This window comes from Micromys minutus (genome assembly GCF_963924665.1).
Source record: "Micromys minutus genome assembly, chromosome: 9".
Classification (NCBI taxonomy): domain Eukaryota; kingdom Metazoa; phylum Chordata; class Mammalia; order Rodentia; family Muridae; genus Micromys; species Micromys minutus.
The window spans coordinates 65,838,225-65,856,957 of NC_137978.1; the positions used below are offsets into that span (position 1 = coordinate 65,838,225).

An 18,733-nucleotide genomic window follows, 5' to 3' on the forward strand; every position below is an offset into this window, starting at 1 on the left:
GTGGAGGCATGGTGGCAGGGTGGGCTGCGGAAGAGAAAATCTAAGATCCTAGAAGATGTGTGCTGTGGCTGTGGATTCTGGCCTGGTGTGAATGCCACACATACCATGAAAGCTCAGGATTAAATAAATAAATACCTTTGTAAGCCAGGCATGGTGGTGCATGGCTTAATCCTAGCAGTCAAGTGGCAGAGGCAGGTGGATTTTTTTAGTTCAAGGCCTGTCTTAGGGTTTTACTGCTGTGAACAGACACCATGACCAAGGCAACTTTTACAAAGACAACATTTAATTGGAGCTGACTTATAGGTTCAGAGGTTCAGTCCATTATCATCAAGGTGGAAACATGGCAGCATCCAGGAAGACATGGTGCAGGAGGAGCTGAGGGTTCTCTATCTTCATCTGAAGGCTGCTAGCAGAATACTGACGCCCAGGAAGCTAGAATGAGGATCTTAAAGCCCACGCCCACAGTGACACATCTACTCCAGCAAAGCCACACCCACTCCAGCAAGGCCACACCCCCACATAGTGCCACTCCCACTTCACGCCTCCAAATAGGGCCAGGCATATTCAAACCAGTCTGGTCAACAGAGAGTTCAAGGACAGCCACGGCTACATAGAGAAACCCGGTCTCAAAAAAAAAAAAAAAAAGTGTGTGTGTGTTTTGCTTTAATGAATATATTTGTGTTTCACATGATGCCTGGTGTCCAGAGAGGCTCAGAAGAGGACACTGGATCCCTAGGAATTGGAGTTACAGAGCATATGGATGCTGGGAATCAAACCCAGGTCTCTGGGAGAGCATCCAGCTGACTTATCTTCCCAGACCCAAGGGCAAATCCAATCTTTAGATCTTTACCCCGTGAATGGACTGATCAGACCCTGAAGTGGAATGTGACATGTGGCTATATGTCCAATGCCCACAAGAGGGCGCCATGCCAACAGCCTAGTTACTGCAGAGATCCTGAAGTTCTTAACACATTAAAGGCAGTTGCAGCTAAATTTCAATGTAACTCGACAGGAACTGTATGGATTAACCTCTAAATTAATTTGGAATAATGACCAAGAATTACCATTATAAGACCAACAAAAAATGACTCAGCAGGTAAAGGTGACTGTTGACAAGCCCAGTGGCCTGGGTTTGGCCCCCGTGGCACACATCATAGAAGAAAAGGACCAGTTCCATCAAGTTGTCCTCTGATCCCCACGCATGCACAGCAGCACATGTGATACCTAATAAATGAATGAGTCTAATAAAAAATTAAAAGGTATTTGCAGAGAAAACCAGGTAACGAACCTTGAGGACCTATGGATACAGATAGGTAAAGTGGTTACCCAGAGCTATCATGAGTGTCTTAGCGACCAGCTCTTGCTCTGTCTTGTTCTAGCACAGAAGGACAACTGGTACAATGATTCTGGATGCCATCATTGTACCCAGAGGCAGGCGCTGTCTGTGTTGAGCTATGGTGTCAGCAGTATCCAGGTGACCGGATAGCGGTTCATCCTCTCCCCAAGGGCAGGCAGAGGGTTGGACTCCACCTGAGAGAAATACACACAGCAGATTCAAGAACAGAGCGAACGGCGGCCTCTCTGAGCCAAGTGCTTTATTTATTCTACGCACATGCTAACATAAGGACGTTATCATGCAGGTACATGAACCTGGAGCATGCCCCTTCCCCCTCCACCCCCTCGCCTCACCCCTGTACTTATTTCTGAGTGACAGAGAGACCTACTGAGTGCATACCTCATGGAACCAGGATGCCTTGTTAACCATGTGACTGTCACTCCAGCCCATGACACGATTTGGAATAATCATGTCGGACCAGCTGTGGCTTCATCATGAAAAGGCAACAAGGTAGCTAGTTTTCTGAAGAATATTTGCTACATTTAATTTATTAGCTGTAAAAGACGTGTTTGTTGTGAGTTATAGAACTGTTTGAAATAGCTGGAGGTGTGATTTCTAGTTTTGTGGGGTGTTTGCTTTTGAGATAAGGTCTCATCCAGCCCAGGACGGCACTGAGCTTCTGCTCACCCTGCCTCTACCTCCCAAGGGCAAGTGTGCTCAGTTCTGGGGATTGGACCCAGGAAATCATGCGTGCTAGACACCCACTCTCCCAACTGAGTTACATCCCCAGGCCCTGGTTACTTTTCAAATGGCAGACTGTGGGCGTCCTTTCGGCTCCACTGTTGTTGTGTTTGACAACCAGATGCTTGACCATCACACATACTCCGAGGACTCTCTCTGGGGCTGGGATGAGACTCCAGCCAACATGTGTCTAAGTGACAGGTGTCTGGAGATTTGAGCTCCATGCTTCATCTACCTACACTTGAGTAGGAACAAGGACTCCGTCTGGGGATAGCGGACAGACGCCGCCCTGCCCATGTGTTCTCCCCCCACCTTAAGTGACAGCCGGGAAAGGACACACCTGCCCTGTCTTAACCTAACCATAGGGGCTCCAACAGGAAGCACCTGGTTTCCTGTCTGCCTGACACCTGCCAGGACTCCTCAGCTGGGAGAGAAATCTGGTGCTTGGACAGGGCGTGGGCAGAGATAGAATAGCAGAGGACCAGTAAAGCTTTGATCCAGGAAAACCTTCAGGTTGAAGGGGCTTAGAAATTCATGAATGGGGTCTGGAGAGATGGCTCTGCAGCTAAGAGTACTAGCTGCTGTTCCAGAGGTCCTGAGTTCAATTCCCAGCAACCACGTGGTGGTTCACAATAATCTAGAGTGAGGTCTGGCGCCCTCTTCTGGCCTGCAGACATGCATGCAGGCAGAATGATGCACAGGTAATAAATCTTTAATAAAAACTAAAATAAATAGTTTTGGGGAAAAAATTATGAGTGAGGCCATGTGCCTTTGAAAACTAGCAGAATCACGGTGCGTTGTCTTCCTTCAGTAAGGTCCCCACATAGGGTTCAGGACACTAAGAGCACACCCCCCCCCCCGCCCCACCTAAGGGCTCTTTCCAACCCAGGATCACCTTCTTTCCTCTGATGAGCAGATTGTGAGACAGAGTCATCTTTCACTCACTCACCCCCAGACCCTGGTCCTGGGGTGCGGTTTCTCAGAGGAGGTAGAGAGCTTCTTCAGGTCTCCAACCCCTCGTGCACACAAGCATTCACATGAGCCAGCTCCAGGAGAGAGAGCCACAAAGGGTCAAGCATATGGGTCCGGCTGGCTCTGGGAGGCACAACCTTGTACTCCCCACAGTGGGGGCCCCGGCTGAGGTGGGATATGGGATGAATTCTTGGGTGCAGACACTTGGGAGTCACCCAGAGGGCTTAGGTTAGCCTCCGCTTCTGAAATCCAGGGAGGGGCTGGTCGTGGGTTTGGGCAGATGGACAAGATTCATCAGAACAGTGCAGGACAAACTAGGGTCCTGTTTGGGGCATCAGGTAGCAAATTCCAGGACCCACTGCCATCTGATACTGCTCTGTTTGTCCCTCCCTCCCTTCTCGATTTCCCCTGAGGAAATACGTTTGCTGCTCAGAGCTGCAGCCTGAGTCTTCTAAACTGAGGCAGAGGGCTCTTCTCCCTTCCTTGCCCCGTGGTTCCCCATCTGGGCCAGCAGCAGGTCTGAGCTGACAGCACCTGCCCAGTAATGTGACTGCAGTCTTCCAAAATGGGAACTTCTGCAGCAGCACTTCCAGCCCCTCTCCCCGCAGCAGCACTTCCAACCACCCCCCCCCGCCCCCCCCCCCCCCCCCCGCGCGCCAGCCAGAGGCCCCTCTCAAGCACTTGCTTCAGGGGAAGGAGGCTGGAACACCTACTTCATTCCTCAGTGGAGGAGGGAAGTGTGGGTCTACCCAGGTGTGCAAAGACAGGCACACCTCTCCAGCAGGACGAGCAGGGGCTGATTCTCACACAACTATGTGCAACTAGCGAGGTCCACTTCTGTGCCCTCATGTCACTCTCCTGGTTCAACTTCAAAAGAGCCTCTCTCAGTGTGTGATAAATCCTGGCCTCAGAGATGCCACATCTAGCGCTGGTCAGTCTGTCCCTAGCCGCGGAGAAAGTCACACCAACCCAAAACCAGGTTTAAAGGACAACAAATACCCGAAGCAGGGAGTTAGTTGTCCCGCCTCCTAAACCCCTATGCAGGTGCCTGGTGGGACCTACACGCCCACTCCACCCCATGCTACCGTCCCAAAACTCTCGTCACAGAACCGGGCATACAAAAGCCCAGAGGATGGTGTGTTAACTAAAAAGTCGGTGCCCAGAGCACTCAGAGGCTGCCCTCCTTGCTCCCCAATCCCTCCCTGTTTCTGGGGCAGCTGTGGTGGGTCGCCGACTAGGGGCCAAGGGAAGGTGACTGCAGAGGTCCCGGATCAGGATAGAGCGGTGTTTACGAAGTGTGGGCCGTGCATATCCGACAGGATTGTTCACTTGGACAGGTCAGACCTGGGACTCTCGGTTGGAGGTGCGCTGGGAGAGGGTGCGCAAGTGAAGCTGGAAAGAGGCAAAATTCTGGGAAGCGAGCTGTAAAGATTGGTCCAGGAGCCGGAGAGGGGAGGGGCTGGAGCGGGGCTGGAAGTGGGCTCTCCCTATTGGGATGGTCTGGGCGGGGCCGAAGGCGGAACGGGCGTGGCCTGTTCTGGGGGTGGGGTCCAAAAGGGGCGGGAGCGGGGTCGGGAGGGGGCTGGGGTCGGGACGGGGGTGGGGGCGTGCGGCGGGCGGGCCTGACGTCTGGGGCGTCCCGCTCCGAGTTTGCTCTCCATCACTCTTGGCAAGTGTCTGGCCGCGCCGAGCGGAACGCGAAGGTCTCGGAGCGCGGGGCAGCTGCCCCATCCGCACCTGTGGGAACCTCGCGCCCCGCACCTGGCGAGGCTGGGTTGCGGTGCTCCGCTGTCCTCCGGGGTATGGCGCGCGTGAAGATAGAGTCTACGGGCCACAAGGGCCGCCTGTGAGTCGGAGAGCCGAGGACCGAGTGGGAGCGCAGTCACGCACTATGCCAGTCCGGGCGGAGGCGAGGGCGGCTTGGCGCGTGGTGGCCCTGGCGCTCCTGCTGTTCCCCGCAGTGCCTGCAGCCTCCCCGCCGCTACCCCCTCGCCCTCTGCAGCCGAGCATGTGAGTAGCGCGAGTCGCGAGGCTCCTGGCGGCGACGCTGACCCGGACAGAGCTCGGGGCTTTGTCCCTGGGGCCACAGAACAATGGGCTCTTTGCTTTAACTGAGGAGGGGATGGTCTAGACCCAGGGTCCCGGATTGGATTTGGGGCCCTCGAGTCTGCCGCAGGGTTCCCGCCTCTGCAGTAAGGGTCTTGCAGACTTAGACGGATGCCGAACTCTGGAGAGGTGAGGAATCCAAGCCCCTGCGGCGCAGGGTCCAGCTGGGGTGCCGGCTTGGAGGCGGCCGAGAGGAAGCAGCCTGGTCCCACTTCCTCCCCAAGCTGGTCTCCTGAGGTCTGGGGGGCCTGCGCAGGGGCGGGGGTGCCCAGAGGGGGCTGCCAGACTGTTTTGTGTGTTAAACACGTGCGCTCTGAGGCCTCAGGAGAAGGAATTCAGTACTAGAATGGGCAGGAAGAGAGGGTCAGGGAGCCAGCGGCGACGGATTTAATTTTGAAAGATGATTCCCCAACAGGCCGGTTAGCGGTCTCTCTCAAACTGCAAAGCGATCCCTCTGTTGGCCTCAAAGGAAAACTGGTGCGAAGTGAGACCAAGTGGATGAGGTGTGCGGATGAGAGGCCTGCCTCCCCCACAGGACTCTTCCCCGCGGAGTGCAAGGTGGAGGCTTGCAAACTTGGCAAGGCTGCTGGAACAGCATGGAGAGCGGACAAGGGACCCTTCAGGCCGGGGTTGGGTCTTCCTCTCTGCCAGTTTTGGCACCCTTTCCCCCACAGAAGAAGCTTTGGTGCTTCTGTCCAGGGCTGGCACCGATGGATCCACCATGTACATGGTCATGAGGACAGAGCTGTGGCTCCCCGGGGAATGAGAAGACAAGCTTCCTCCTGGGACAGGTGCCCTCAGGACCTCCTCCCTAGGTCTTGGTCTTTGTGGCCATTACAAAGGAGAGCTGGGCCAGAGTTGGGGTCCTCTACCCCAAGAACAGAAGAAACCTGTGTCCCCGTTTTCTGCTGCTCATTTCTCTTAACCCAGTTTGCCCAAAGGGAACTTCAGCCCTAGAAAGATTATTGCAGTTCGAGTGGTGGGCTAGGGCTGCCAGCCTGCCTGTCCAGGTCCATGGTTGAGAGGGGCTGCAGACATAGGCTTCCTGAGGATCCAGGTGGGTGGATGCAATCTGGCACGTGTGGAAACTGTTGCTTTCCCTTTATGGATTCCCCACCCAGCTGAGTCCATCCGCTCCTGCTGGAGGGGAGCCAAGGTGCTTGGTGCCTGTGTCCTGCTCACCTGGGCCCGGGAAGTCTTTAGCTGTTGAAAAGGCTGTTGGAATTAGCTGCGAATGGGTAGCCTGTCTGTCCCTTCTTCCTCTTGATGCAATTTCCAGAGACTGCCTTCCTTCCCTTCTTCCTGCCTGGCCGGCTGCCTCTCGACTGTACACCCCCTTGCTGGCCCTTCAGTGTCCCAATAAGCTTCTCTTGTCAGATTGTCTCCTTCAGGTGGGTCTGAGTTCCAGGCTGGGCAAAACCCCTGGCTCTCTTCCTCAGACCTGTATCTGCACATGGCTCTAGCTGGCTGGGCCAAGAGACAATTTCATTTGGCCAGACCGGTGGGTGGTATCTCCCTGGGTTTTGTAGGAGGAGCCAATTAGCTTGCTGAACACACAGCAGGTGGGAACCTGGGTGACCTTTGCTCCCTGGCTCCCCGAAACCCAGCGGAGCGGGGGTGGGGGGGTGGTAGTGCTGGGAAGGCAGCTAGGACCCTAGGAAATACTTCTTGGTTGATCCTCTGCCCCACTGCCTTTTTCTCTTGGGGAGTTCTGCTGGGCTGGCAGGGCCTGGCACAGCAGCTGCACCTCTTTGGCCAGTTTTCCTGAACTGTTAACTGTGGAGTTGTCACAGTGCCTTGTCTCCTGCCTGTAGCCCCTACAGTTGGTGTGTAAGCCATGGGCTTCCTTGGGCTCTAGGATATAGGACGGCGCTCATTCCCATCCCAGGTGCCCTGTAGACCTTCATGAGCCTGCTGGAACTGTGTGGGTGATTCTCTGGCTGCTGCTGACCCAAACTGCATTTGCTCAGTGTTGACAGGTCTCCAGACAACCACTGAGCTCCCATCCCCCAAGCCTGACACTTTCCAGCATGCCACCCGACCTGGGAAGTGTGCTCAGCAGTGAGCCATTAGGCCAAATGAGGGAGGCAAGCCCTCCCCCTATAGAAACAGTATGTCTCCCGCTTCCACACCTCCCTGTCATCACCATGAGCTCCTGCAGACTGCCAGAGCTTCCTGAAGCCTCACTCCATCCTTCAGCAGGTGGTTCTGCAGATGGGCTGAGGTCCTCTCCCTCTGATGGCACTGGGTCCACCTTGTGCTTTGGCTTGGCCTTTCCTGCCTTGGTTGGAAGCTGGATGCCTCCAATCAAGTAGACTCACCACTAGCCAGAGGGCAGGTGTCTGTGCGCGCACGCCCTCGCGCGCGCGCGCGCGCGAGTGTGTGTGTGTGTGTGTGTGTGTGTGTGTGTGTGTATGCATTCATACATGTGCTCGCTTGTGTGTGTGCTCAAAGGGACTTCCATATGTTCAGGTGTCCCATAGAGGGCAGTCTCCTGTGGGCACACAGCAAAGAGGAGGCCACAAGGATCAAAAGTGAGTCCAAGACCCAGGCCAGGGAAGCCTTTCCCTGTGTGGGGATTACTGCCCTGTACAAAACCCTGCCCTGGCCTTGTCCCCATATTCTTAGCCTGGGGTCCCAAGCTCACATCAGGCCTCTGGAAGTCTGGGTTCTTAGCCAGCCATCTAAGAGGCACAGCAGGTCTCAGGAAGAGGCGGGGTCTTGGGTCCAGGCTCCATGTCTGATTAGCAGGAGACCTTAAAACAATTGGGGAGTCATGGCACCTTCTTTGTGTGGTGAAAGGGGCACCCCATGGGGTGATGCCTAGAGGGTGCCTGTTATCAGCAAGGCAGAGGGGTGAGGGTGGTCATCTGTCCCCTGGGGGATTGTCTCTCTGAGCTGGAAAACAAAAACAAAACAAAACAAAAAAACCTTTTCCATCTGGTTCTGGAGCTTCACTGGTTGCTCATTCCTGTCGGGGGTCCCGCCTGGCCATGGAGAACGCATCCACGGCTAAGTGTGGGGTTCACAGCACTGTACCCCAGCGCCCACTGCTTTCTCCTGGCACCTGAGAGTCCTCATCCTCCGCTCATCCCCGACTTGGCTCAGCTAGCTTCATCCCCGGATGGGAAGTTTGGAAGGTTCAGTGAGGACTGTCCCTGCTGGAGGTCTTAGGATGAGTTATGGCAGCCATGTGCTAGAGCTGCCGATGGCTATACCGAGACTGACAGGTATAGATGACCTGGCTCCGTGCTGGGCAGGTGCAGACCTGCTCAGGGCCGGAGCCCCTGATGTTTGCCTTGTATTTTCATCTTGTCTGCAGTTGGTCCATGCACTTCCCTGCGGGGGTGGCTTCCCACCCAGCAGAGCCGGGGGAAAAAGCAAAAATAAAGGCCTCTGGGTCAGAACATCCGTCTGGGGGTGGCTGGTCTGGGGCCAGAGCTGCTGGTTGAGGTGGTCTGGGTCTCTTAAGTGCTGAACTTTGGACAGCACCCAGCAGTCACTGAGAACAGTGAGGCCATGTAGGAACATGGGGTGGAGGCAGAGGTCAGGGGTAACGCCAAGGATGTATCTGTCTGTGTTCCCTGATGTAGCAGGGACCTCAGCTGAGGTGGGAGGACGGGGTGGCCCCTGCCTACTCTGTGCCCTAGAGAGAGGGAGGGGCTGTGTGCAGAGGATAGCCAGGCTTTCTGTAGAAGCCGACAGATTGGAAAACAACTCTGGTCCATATGAGCCTACTGGTAGCCCTTTGTGCTGGGGACTGAGCTCAGAGCCTGGTCATGCGGTTTGAATGTTCCCTTTGGTCCCTTGGGCCATGTGGGGTTCTCACCTGCTTCCCAGGCCTGGTCCACAGTAGTGGGTTTTGTCTTCTGCCCCACAACCTGCCTTTGTGTGCCCTAGTCCCTCAGGCTTGAGGGAGCCTGAGTTTTGTGGACATTTCCTGCTGTACATTTGCAGATTGCCTCTCCAGTTGAGTTTTTCTTATAGAGCAGGAGGCTTTGCTCCACTTGGTGGGCCTGGAGGGCTGTCTTAGGCCCCCACCTTTGGCACTGTGCTCCCCTAGGCTGGCTTCTAGGCTGAGTGGAGGGCAGAAACGTAAAAAGAACCGTTGCCCTGGGTGTGGCTGGGTAGCGGCCAGATATCTTTGGTTTTCTATTGACTTGCTTGCCCTTATCCGTATTCCTGGATCTACCCTATGTAGTCCGAGGGTGCCAGGAAGACTCTGATCTGAGGTAGGTGTAAAGGAGGATCTTCTGGGGGCTGGGACTTGGGAACAAGCCTGAGTCCCAACAAGGCCTGCAGGTCCCCTCTACCCTGAGTTCCCAGCTGTTCACAGGGGACAGCAGATTCTGCCCACCCTGAAGATTCTTTGGGGCAGTACCTCGTGCAGCTCAGGATCCTGGTGGAAGATGCTGTGGCTCTTGTTCCTTCTTAGTCCCCTTGTCCTGGAGTCCAGACAGGTGGACAATGTGCCGTGGCCTAGCATGGGATAGTTGGATAAATGTGTAGGCGTAGAGGCATGGCTGTTGCCAGCCAGTAGTTGGCAGTAAAGAAGTTGACTGTAGTTGCTCTCTTTTTCCAGGCCCCATGTGTGTGCAGAAAAGAAGCTGACCCTGGTGGGCCACCGTCAGCCGTGTGTGCAAGCCTTTAGCCGCGTAGTGCCTGTGTGGAGGTCAGGCTGCAGTCAGCAGGCCTGGTGTGTTGGCCAAGAACGCAGGTACGTGGTGGAGATCCTGATCTAATGGGGACCAGTTCTCAGCTAGGAGCAGCAGCAGTGACCATTAGGGACAGGCAGCTAGGACTGGGGCTTCACCTTGGTTCCCTTCACATGGTCTTTTACCCCCAGACTCTAGCAGGCCTGCTAAGGCAGGCCAGGTCACTTAGGAGGGTGGTGAGGAGCCCTGGTGATGGTCGAACCCTCAGGGGACAAGTGCTGATTGGCCAGAAGGTAGAATTCCAGCCCAGCCAGCTGCGGTTCCAGCTGGAGACTCCTGCTCAGCCAGCTGACCCCCGGGCCTAGTGCCCAAGCCTGTGAAAATGTATTGCTCAATGTTTTATTTAAAAATCAAACTTAAGGAGTGCCTTTGCATAGTTGTCCTCTGTGGGGCCTATCTGAAGAGACTCTGGGCAGCGGGGGGCAGCACAGGGTGGAAACGCTGGTGTTCAGGAAGTAGTAGAGTGGCAGCAGCCCTAGCCAGGTGGAGTGTGTCTGACAAGGAATGCAGAGGAAGTCTCTGTGCTGCTCCTCTTGTTGTGTCTGGGGTCCATAGGGCACCGGGGCCTGCTCTGCCTGACCTAGGAGCTCTAGGGACCCCTTGAGCATTAGCGTGTGTCTTCTGTCCATTAGGGCTTGTGTAGGATATAGCCATGGGAAAAGTCCCTGCCCAGGGCACCTGTGGTAATATATGGAAGCGGTTAAGTGTTGAGGGGCGAGGGGGCTTTGGCAGCTGACCTGGGTGGGGCGTGCTGCTCAGATCTACAGAGCACAGCCTGCTTTTGCCTTCATGGAGTAACAGGCTTGCAGGTCAGGAGACGGAGGGGAAGGAGCAGCCTCTGGTTTTCAGAGGTCAACAATTTTTATACCTCTCCTTCCAGCCTCTGTGTGGCCATGTGTGCGCATGCTTACACAGGAGGGCCACGCTTCTCTCTCTGTGTGTGCGGGAAGGGCAGAGCGCTGGTGGGTAGGCGTGGAAGATGGTTATTTGGCGTAGCGTCTGAGTTGGCGTTTTCTGGGTATCTCAGGATGGCTTTCGTCCAGGTTCGGGGATTCCCCATCATTCTACCCAGTTCCAGGCGTCTGGTTCTCCTCACCCACCCTCTGACCTGAAACACAGACGTTTAGCCTCAGGTGGGGGTGGGGGGTGCCATGTGGCATTTTGGGTTCTAGGCTCCATGTGGGGGCCAAAGCTCTGGATGAGCTGCTATCTGCTATGGTGGAAGGCATTCTTTTTTTTTTTTTTTTTTTTTAGGGACACCGCCCTGTTTTCCTCCTTTGCCCCTCCCACTCTGAGGTGACCCTGTCTTTTGCCTTTGTGCCCATACAGGATGATGAGCCCAGCCATGGAGCTCAGGAAGTACACATGCCAACCAGGCTCACCTCAGCTTCCCCTCAGCTCCCCGTGTACAGCAAACCCAGGCAGGCTTGAGGCCTTGAAGTCTTTCTGGCTGTCTTTCCTGAACACTGGGAAGTTCCCCCAATCCTCATCCTGACAGCTGTCCTGCTGGGCTGGTCCCAGCTCATCCATCCTTCTTAAGGCAGCCCAAGGCCACCCTCTCTCCTCCAGAGTGCCTGACCTAGTGGGACTTTGTTTTTTTCCCCACTGAAAAGACCCACTACGTTGGAGTCTCGGTCTCCACCCAGAGCCCTGGGGTCTTGTCTCTCTTCCTAGACTCATGAACGGAGCCCATTTTGGGATGAACTCTGAGCCTGGCCTAAGTGTCACAGGTGTTTAATATGGGAATGAGGTCAGATAATGTGTCACTGCAGGGGGTGAGGCACAATGGGCTCTGCTTGTGGGCTCTACTGTCAGCCTTGCTGGCCCTCCAACAGGCTCAGCCAAGTGCTGAGTTCAGCCACTTGTGGGGTCACCAGTGGGTTCCCTTTATATTATAACGTCAGGCTTTGAGCATGATGTGACTATGCAGCTGTAGAGGGTTCCCCTGTTTCTGTCTTTCTCTCTTTCTTTGGTCTCGCATACCGAGCTGGAAACTCAATGCCTAGCTAGGATGGCTGACCAGCGAGCTCCTTGGCTCAACCTCTTCCTCCAGTGCTGGGCTCACATGCCCAGCCGTTTACATGGATGTTGGGGGTGTGAACTTACCTCCTGTTGCTTTAACTGTATTTGTTCTCACCCACTGAGCTATTCCCCTGGCCCCTAGGTTTTCGGGGGGGGGGGTTTGGGGGGAAGGGTTCTTCCTGAGCTCTTGTGGGGCAGACATCCCAGGATGCACTGGAATCCCAGCCTTCTCAGACTGAATTTGCTTGGCCAGATTGAGAACTTTTTCTGGCCTCAGTTTCCCCATCTGTATTGACCGGGTAAGGCTAAGGTGACTGCTTAGGCCATTCCCTCGTGGCCTCTGCCGCCAACTGTTGCTTTGGTTAACAGGCACTTGGCGTTGGTATGTGGTCTCATGGCTGACGGGTGAAACTGTGCCTGAGAGGCCAGAGGGAGTTCAAGGGTCTCATCAGTGTGACAGGTCAGACAGACATCCAGGTCTCCAGACTGGGAACTCCTTAAGCTACAAAAAGAGGTCTTTTGAGGGGTGACAGAGGAGTCCCGCAGAGAAGAGAAGGGAAAAGGAATGGAAGGAGCTGACGCTTAAATCGTGGGGCCTGCACCCTTCTTGGAAAGCCCAGACTCTCGAGTATGATGGTCTCCATTTCCAACATGGCCACAGCAGCCTCCAGCCCCACAGGTTCAGAGCCCATGTGAGCTGGTGCTATCTGAAGGTGAGCTACGTTTAGTTCTCATGGTTGCCTGGCCTCTCCAAGAATCTTTTCCTCCGGAGGCCTTGCGGAGGAGTGTCCGGGGAGAGCTGCACGTAGCCCAGCCCTGTCTGCAGCCCAGGCAAGGGGATAAATATTTACGATGGCCAGGCTCTAGTGCTCTGTCTCTGCCAAATATTGTTCACGCTGTGGTCGGTTTCTGTCCGGGCAAGTGGTTTCATGTCCTGCCAAGGTGGTATTTTGTAAAGCACTCCCAGAGTTTCTGTGTGGAGAGTCTATTCAGGAACACATGCTTCCGGGAAGTGGCCTCAGCCCTGTTTATTAGGCAGAGCCTAGGGCCACGTGGCCTTTTGGTGTGCTGGCCCCAGAAAGCACAGCCTGGTTTGTCACCTAGAGATACAGCCTGGGCCACCTGACCATTCCCCAGGGCCTCGAGAGGCCCTTGACCTGTGGCAGTTAGCCTAGCTTCTGTGGCTGTTGACCCTTCAGGAAGGAGGCTGGTGGGAGGCACTTTATTCTCTCTGCTTTCCCATCACCACCATACTGTCTCTGGTTCCTCTCTTCTGTGTCTCCTTTGCAGTCTGTCTGTACAGACGTGGAGGTTTTACAGTCACAGAACCCAGGGGCATGCACGAGGTCTGTGTTCATTTCCTACAGCTGTTGTGACAAATGCTGACAAATGTTTCGGGTGGCCCCCAAACAGCTCTGGAGGGGCCTTGGGAGATGGCTCAGTTGGTAAAGTATTTGTTGTGCAAGTGTTCAGATTCCCCAGAACCCACATAAAACATGCTAGGCAGGCATAGCATTGTATACCTGAAACCTTAATGCTGAGGAGACAAAGTCAGATGGGTTCCTGGGGCTCGCTGGCCAGCCAGGAGAGGCCATTGGTGAGCTCCAGGTTCAGTGACAGACTGCTTCAAAAGGTGGGGAAAATTACTCGAAGAAGACACCCAATGGGGGGCTGGAGAGATGGCTCAGTGGTTAAGAGCACTGACTGCTCTTCCAGGGGTCCTGAGTTCAGATCCCAGCAACCATATGGTGGCTCAGAACCATCTACAATGAGATCTGATGTCCTCTTCTGGTGTGTCTGAGGACAGCTACAGTGTGCTTATATATAATAAATAAATAAATCTTTAAAATAAAGTAGAAGACACCCAACATCATCTCCACATATGCACCCACGCACAAAATAAAAATTAAAAGGACAAGCCAGATTTTTAAGTTGGAAGTCACAGTATAGGGCTGAGGTTCTGAGGGAGCAGCTGTCTCTGTCCCCCACTCGGTACCACTGTCCTGTCATGTCTACCTTGGGGTGTCAGTAGCTGCCTCATCTCCACATGCTTTTCTTGTATTCTCAAGGTAACACTACCCACCATGTGTCCCCATCTTAACTGATGATGGGTTAAACAGATTTTGTTCCCTGGTGTCTTAGTTAGGGTTTTACTGCTGTGAGCAGACAATGTGACCAAGACAGTTCTCAAAAGGACAACATATAATTGGGGCTGGCTTACAGTTCATTATCGTGTGTGAACATGGCAGCATCCAGGCAGCTAGGACTAGAGTATTAAAGCCCACACCCCCAGTGACACACTTTCTCCTAATAGTGCCACTCTCTGGCCCAAGCATATAAAAACCATCACACCTAGGCAAGTCCCATTGTAGGCAGGCATGGACTTGGGGGAGGCAGTGTACAAACCTAGTATCAGAAGTGACAGACAGAGGGACATGACTGACAGACAGATGGACAGAGCTGACAACCAGCAACAGCAGCCATCTGTCTTACTGGTCATTACTGGAGCAAGGGACTGAGGTTGAGGCAGGCAAGGATGGGAAGAATGGGGCCTCCAGTCGCCCTACGGGCTGTTAGAGCCATCCTGTGAAGAAAACAGAAGGAGCCAAGCCCTGGTATGTGGGGTCCATGTTCCCTGGGCTCCTCAGCCTGCTCACCTTGCATTGGCAAGCATCTATCTTTGGGGCACTCTGAGAGCTTCAGCGCTGACCCCGTAATGATCAACACAACCTGTCTCTTCTGTTCTAGGACTGTGTACTACATGAGCTACAGACAGGTATATGCCACAGAGGCCCGCACAGTGTTCAGGTGCTGTCCCGGCTGGAGGCAGAAACCCGGCCAGGAAGGCTGCCTCTCAGGTGAGTGTCCTCTCTCTCAGCTGGTACTGGGCAGGCTCTGAACAGAGGCATGTGTCCCGGAGAGCATCTACCTATCCTTGCCTCTCTGGATACTGGTCCATGGCTTCTGTTCTCCTAGCCTCTGCCTTTAGTCACATGAGAGATACCCAGGGACCTCCAGCACCACAGTTCTGTCTGCCCAAGATCGTTGGAGCAGAATTCAGACAGGAAAGGCAGAGTAGAGTCCCAGCATAGTCTGGTAGAACTGGGGGAGGCAGAGCTGGCTTGGCGCTGTGTTCCTTAAGAGGGAGGAAGGCAGACTGGAACATCTGCCCTTAGCAGGGACAAAGGAACAGATTCCTGCCTATGGAGCATAACTATAGCAGCTGATGGAGAGGCATTGGCCTGCAGGTATGGGACAGGTGGCTGTCAGTGGGTGGGGACAGGTGGCTGTCTGTGAGTATGAGGGCAGGTGGCTGGCAGGTAGATCTGGGACAGGTGGCTGTCTGTGAGTGTGAGGGCAGGTGGCTGGCAGGTAGATCTGGGACAGGTGGCTGTCAATGGGTGTGGGGACAGGTGGCTGTGAGTGTGAGGGCAGGTGGCTGGCAGGTAGATCTGGGACAGGTGACTGTCAATGGGTGGGAACAGGTAGCTGTCAGTGGATGTGGGACAGGTGGCTGTCAGTGGATGTGGGGACAGGTGTCTGTTTGTGGGTGTGAGGGCAGGTGGCTGGCAGGTGGATCTGGGACAGGTGGCTGTTGGTGGGAACAGGTGGCTGGCAGGTGGATGTGGGACAGGTAGCTGTCAGTGGGTGGGGACAGGTGACTGTCTGTGAGTGTGAGGGCAGGTGGCTGGCAGGTGGATGTGAGACAGGTGGCTGTCAGTGGATGTGGGACAGGTGTCTGTTAGTGGATGTGTGGACAGGTGGCTGTCAGTGGATGTGGGGACAGGTGGCTGTCAGTGGATGTGGGGACAGGTGGCTGGCAGTGGATGTGGGGACAGGTGGCTGGCATTGGGTATGGGGACAGGTGGCTGTCAGGCAAGAGTGGTGTTCCTCTAGAGGGGTAGTTCCTGGAGTCACTGGTGTGTCTGGGAATCATACTCCTCACACTGAAGGCTAAGCGGTGGGATTCTGGCTCCCTCACGTCCCCACCATTAGAAACTTAGCACCTTGTCCTTAGGTGAACTCCAGTGAGAAACAGGGACCAGAGAAGGGATGCTTGCTGATTATTTTCCAGGAGGGAAATGAGTCACTCTCCGGAAGGGAGCAGAGGGAAGAGGACAGGGGGCCAGCTTGGAGGTGACAAGACTGGGCTGCTGGCCAGCACACCCTCAGGTTGGGGTGTTCTGGCCCAACACCGGGATCTCCCTTTCTTCTGTGGTTGTCTGCTGTGTCCCTGCTTCCCATGGCTTATATGGGGCACAGGTATTGAAGTCCCCCAAGTTTCTGCTTTGAAGTGGGCATCCCCTGGGCCTGACAGAGGAGGCACCAATACTTGGGATGAGACAGTAGCGGAGCATGGGGAATGGCTGAGGCAAGTGGAGCCCTGGGGCTTACTGGGACCAGAGGACATGGCTAATGGACAGCTTCTTGCAGGGATGCTCTGTGCAGGATGAGGTGGGAAAGGAGAGCAGGTCAGCCCCATGTCCCCTCTGAGTCATTACTTGGGATCTGGTGAACATCTCAGGGTGAGGGTTGGCAGAGGCAGGCTAGGCTTGAACCATTCGCACAGGCTGACTGTCTCCCTGTTGTGTTGTGGAGTCAGGGTACAGGTATTGGCTTTTGTAGGCAATAAGGTCATTATGAAGGTGGGAGGCATCTATGGTAATGTCTGTGAGCCTGGCCGTGAACACCTTTCTGTCTGTCCCCAGTCTGGCTGATGGAAGCAGTGGGGCTGTCCTGTTAGCTGCACCTGTCTGTGAATGCGCCATGCCGTAGCCAACATGTTGAAGCAGAGAGAGATCAGGTGGCTTGTAGCTCCTGGCCTGGGAGCAGGGTCACCCAGCCCTGGTGAGGCTGTGGTCTCTGTGGAACACCTCCCCTGGGCAACTATCAGGGACCAGCAGGGTTCTGGCTGTCGCATGGCCTGTGAGCGGCTGCAAGACCTCCTTCCAGAACCCAAGCTCCTTAGTTGTTGGTTTTGAAGCTTGTTTTCAACAAAGGACTCTCTTAGTTCTGCGTCTGACCTTGTTTGTTTAAGGTCCCAACAGGCAGAGCGCGTGATCCAGCATCTCTGTCTCCGGATACTCTTCGCCTTCCTTGTTTATGACCGTCTGGTTCCCATCCTTGAGGGGCTGGTGTAGGTCTCAACTGGGGCCTGTCCCCTCCCTCGGACTGGAGACCTGGTGGCCACATTCTGCTTCCTTAGACCAACCGTCTCTTGGGGTGTCTCTGCTAGCTACCCAGAGCTGTTGCTTGGTGTGTGTGTGTGTGTGTGTGTGTGTGTGTATCTTAGGGACAGTGCCTGCCTTGGGGAGCCTATGGACTGGTGAAGAGGCTGGCTGAGAGTAAACAGATGGTTAGTGTGGCAGGGGGCGTAGGGACAGGTGAGGAGCATCCCAGGAGTGGCTGGTTGGCAGGGCAGGCAGGGTTGGTCATGGTCTGGAGCTGGCATGCTGTGAGTCACACTCTCAAGCCTCTCTGAAGGCCTGTGTGTGGAAGCTTTGGGCCAGGCAGGAATGTAGAGCAAGCGGCTACCAATGGGCTAAGTGCCCACCCTGTAGGAGCCTGGCTATGGAGGCCGGAAGTCCTGGCTTAGTTCCCTCTGTACTCTGTGACTTGTGGGGCGTCAGCTGGGGCTAGTGAGACACCACAACGTCCACCTCAGAGCCGTGGACACAATGAGTAACTTCTCACGGAGACTAGTGGGTGATATACAGTAGGAGCCGTGTCCACGTGTCCAGCCGTTATTAAAGGAGAACGGGATACCTATTCACAGTGGGGACAACCGCACACAGGGTCACTTTGCTGAAGGTTCAGGTGGATCTGTGTCAAGCCGTGACCTCCGGGATGGGGACCTGGGGATAGCCTGCTGGAATGGCTTAGTGGCTTAGGGTAGTTCCTCCCTTCTTAGTAAGGTCTGTGGAGCCCAGATACATGCAGAAGTTCCCTCACAGCAGTCGGGTTCTGCGCTTCTCCATCCTGTGGCCTGGGGACCCTGGGGAGCCTCATTCCAGCTTTGTTTTTGCTTTCCACTGCTGTGAGTGAGAGGCCAGGACAGGTGCAGGTAGAGCACTTCTACCTTAGAGAGTTCGGTCTCCAATGCTCTTAGTGCCTGAAGCCCTTAGAGGGTCAGCTGTGAAGATAAGCTACCGCCCACGGCTCCCTCCCAGGCAGCATGCCAGCTAGGAACAGCGAGAACTAGCTGGGGTTAGAAGTTCTCCTGCAGGAGAGGTAGGTTCTCATTATTTCAAGGGCTGGGGCACAGTCCCCTGTTCGCCCCTCACCTCTAGCTCCCTCCAGTGGGAAGGGCAGTGCCCTGGCTGCTAACACCAGCCCCTCCCCAGCCATTGTGAAGTTTCCTTCTTCCCGCGACCCGGAAACTGGAGGAGGACAGTGTCGGCCTGCGGGTCGTTGAGCTTCGAGGTGTTTGTGCTGGGGTGATGGAGTGATGGAGACTAGAGAATGGCAGGAAACCGCTAATCGGGTTGTGATTTCTCCCAGGACCATTTATGGGATTGTGGCTGGGAGGTGACCAGAAAGAAAAAGTGCTGGGTGGGGTGTCAGGGCCAATTACCAGGCTTCCCGAGAGCCCTTGTCGGGCCCCATGGCGTGGGTGTGGCTGGACCTCGCCCCCTTCTGCTGTTCTGCCTTCTGCTTCCTGTTTCCCTGAACTCCACTCTTATCCCAAGTAGGTGACAAATTTTGCCTGGACCCTCCTAAGGTCTATAGATGCTCAGGGTCTATGTGGGGACTTCCCCCACTACGGGAGGAGGGGACTCTATACACAGCTAACCAGGTGCCTGTTCTTAGCAGCCGACTCCCATCCAGCTGTGTCCATTTC

The 18,733-nt window shown here is 54.9% G+C and overlaps 1 protein-coding gene across 1 annotated transcript in view; it reads left to right on the plus strand.

Annotated features, from left to right (window-relative positions):
* Nucleotides 1-4,940: 4,940 nt before the first annotated feature.
* Nucleotides 4,941-18,733, plus strand: part of MEGF6 (multiple EGF like domains 6) — a gene marked incomplete at its 5' end in the record, with an annotated part of 93,894 nt that continues 80,101 nt past the window's right edge. The window contains 3 exons of the mRNA XM_080920734.1: nucleotides 4,941-5,059; nucleotides 9,738-9,872; nucleotides 14,641-14,750. Coding sequence (XP_080776860.1) covers nucleotides 4,941-5,059; nucleotides 9,738-9,872; nucleotides 14,641-14,750 — 364 coding nt within the window. The remainder of the gene's footprint in view (nucleotides 5,060-9,737; nucleotides 9,873-14,640; nucleotides 14,751-18,733) is intronic.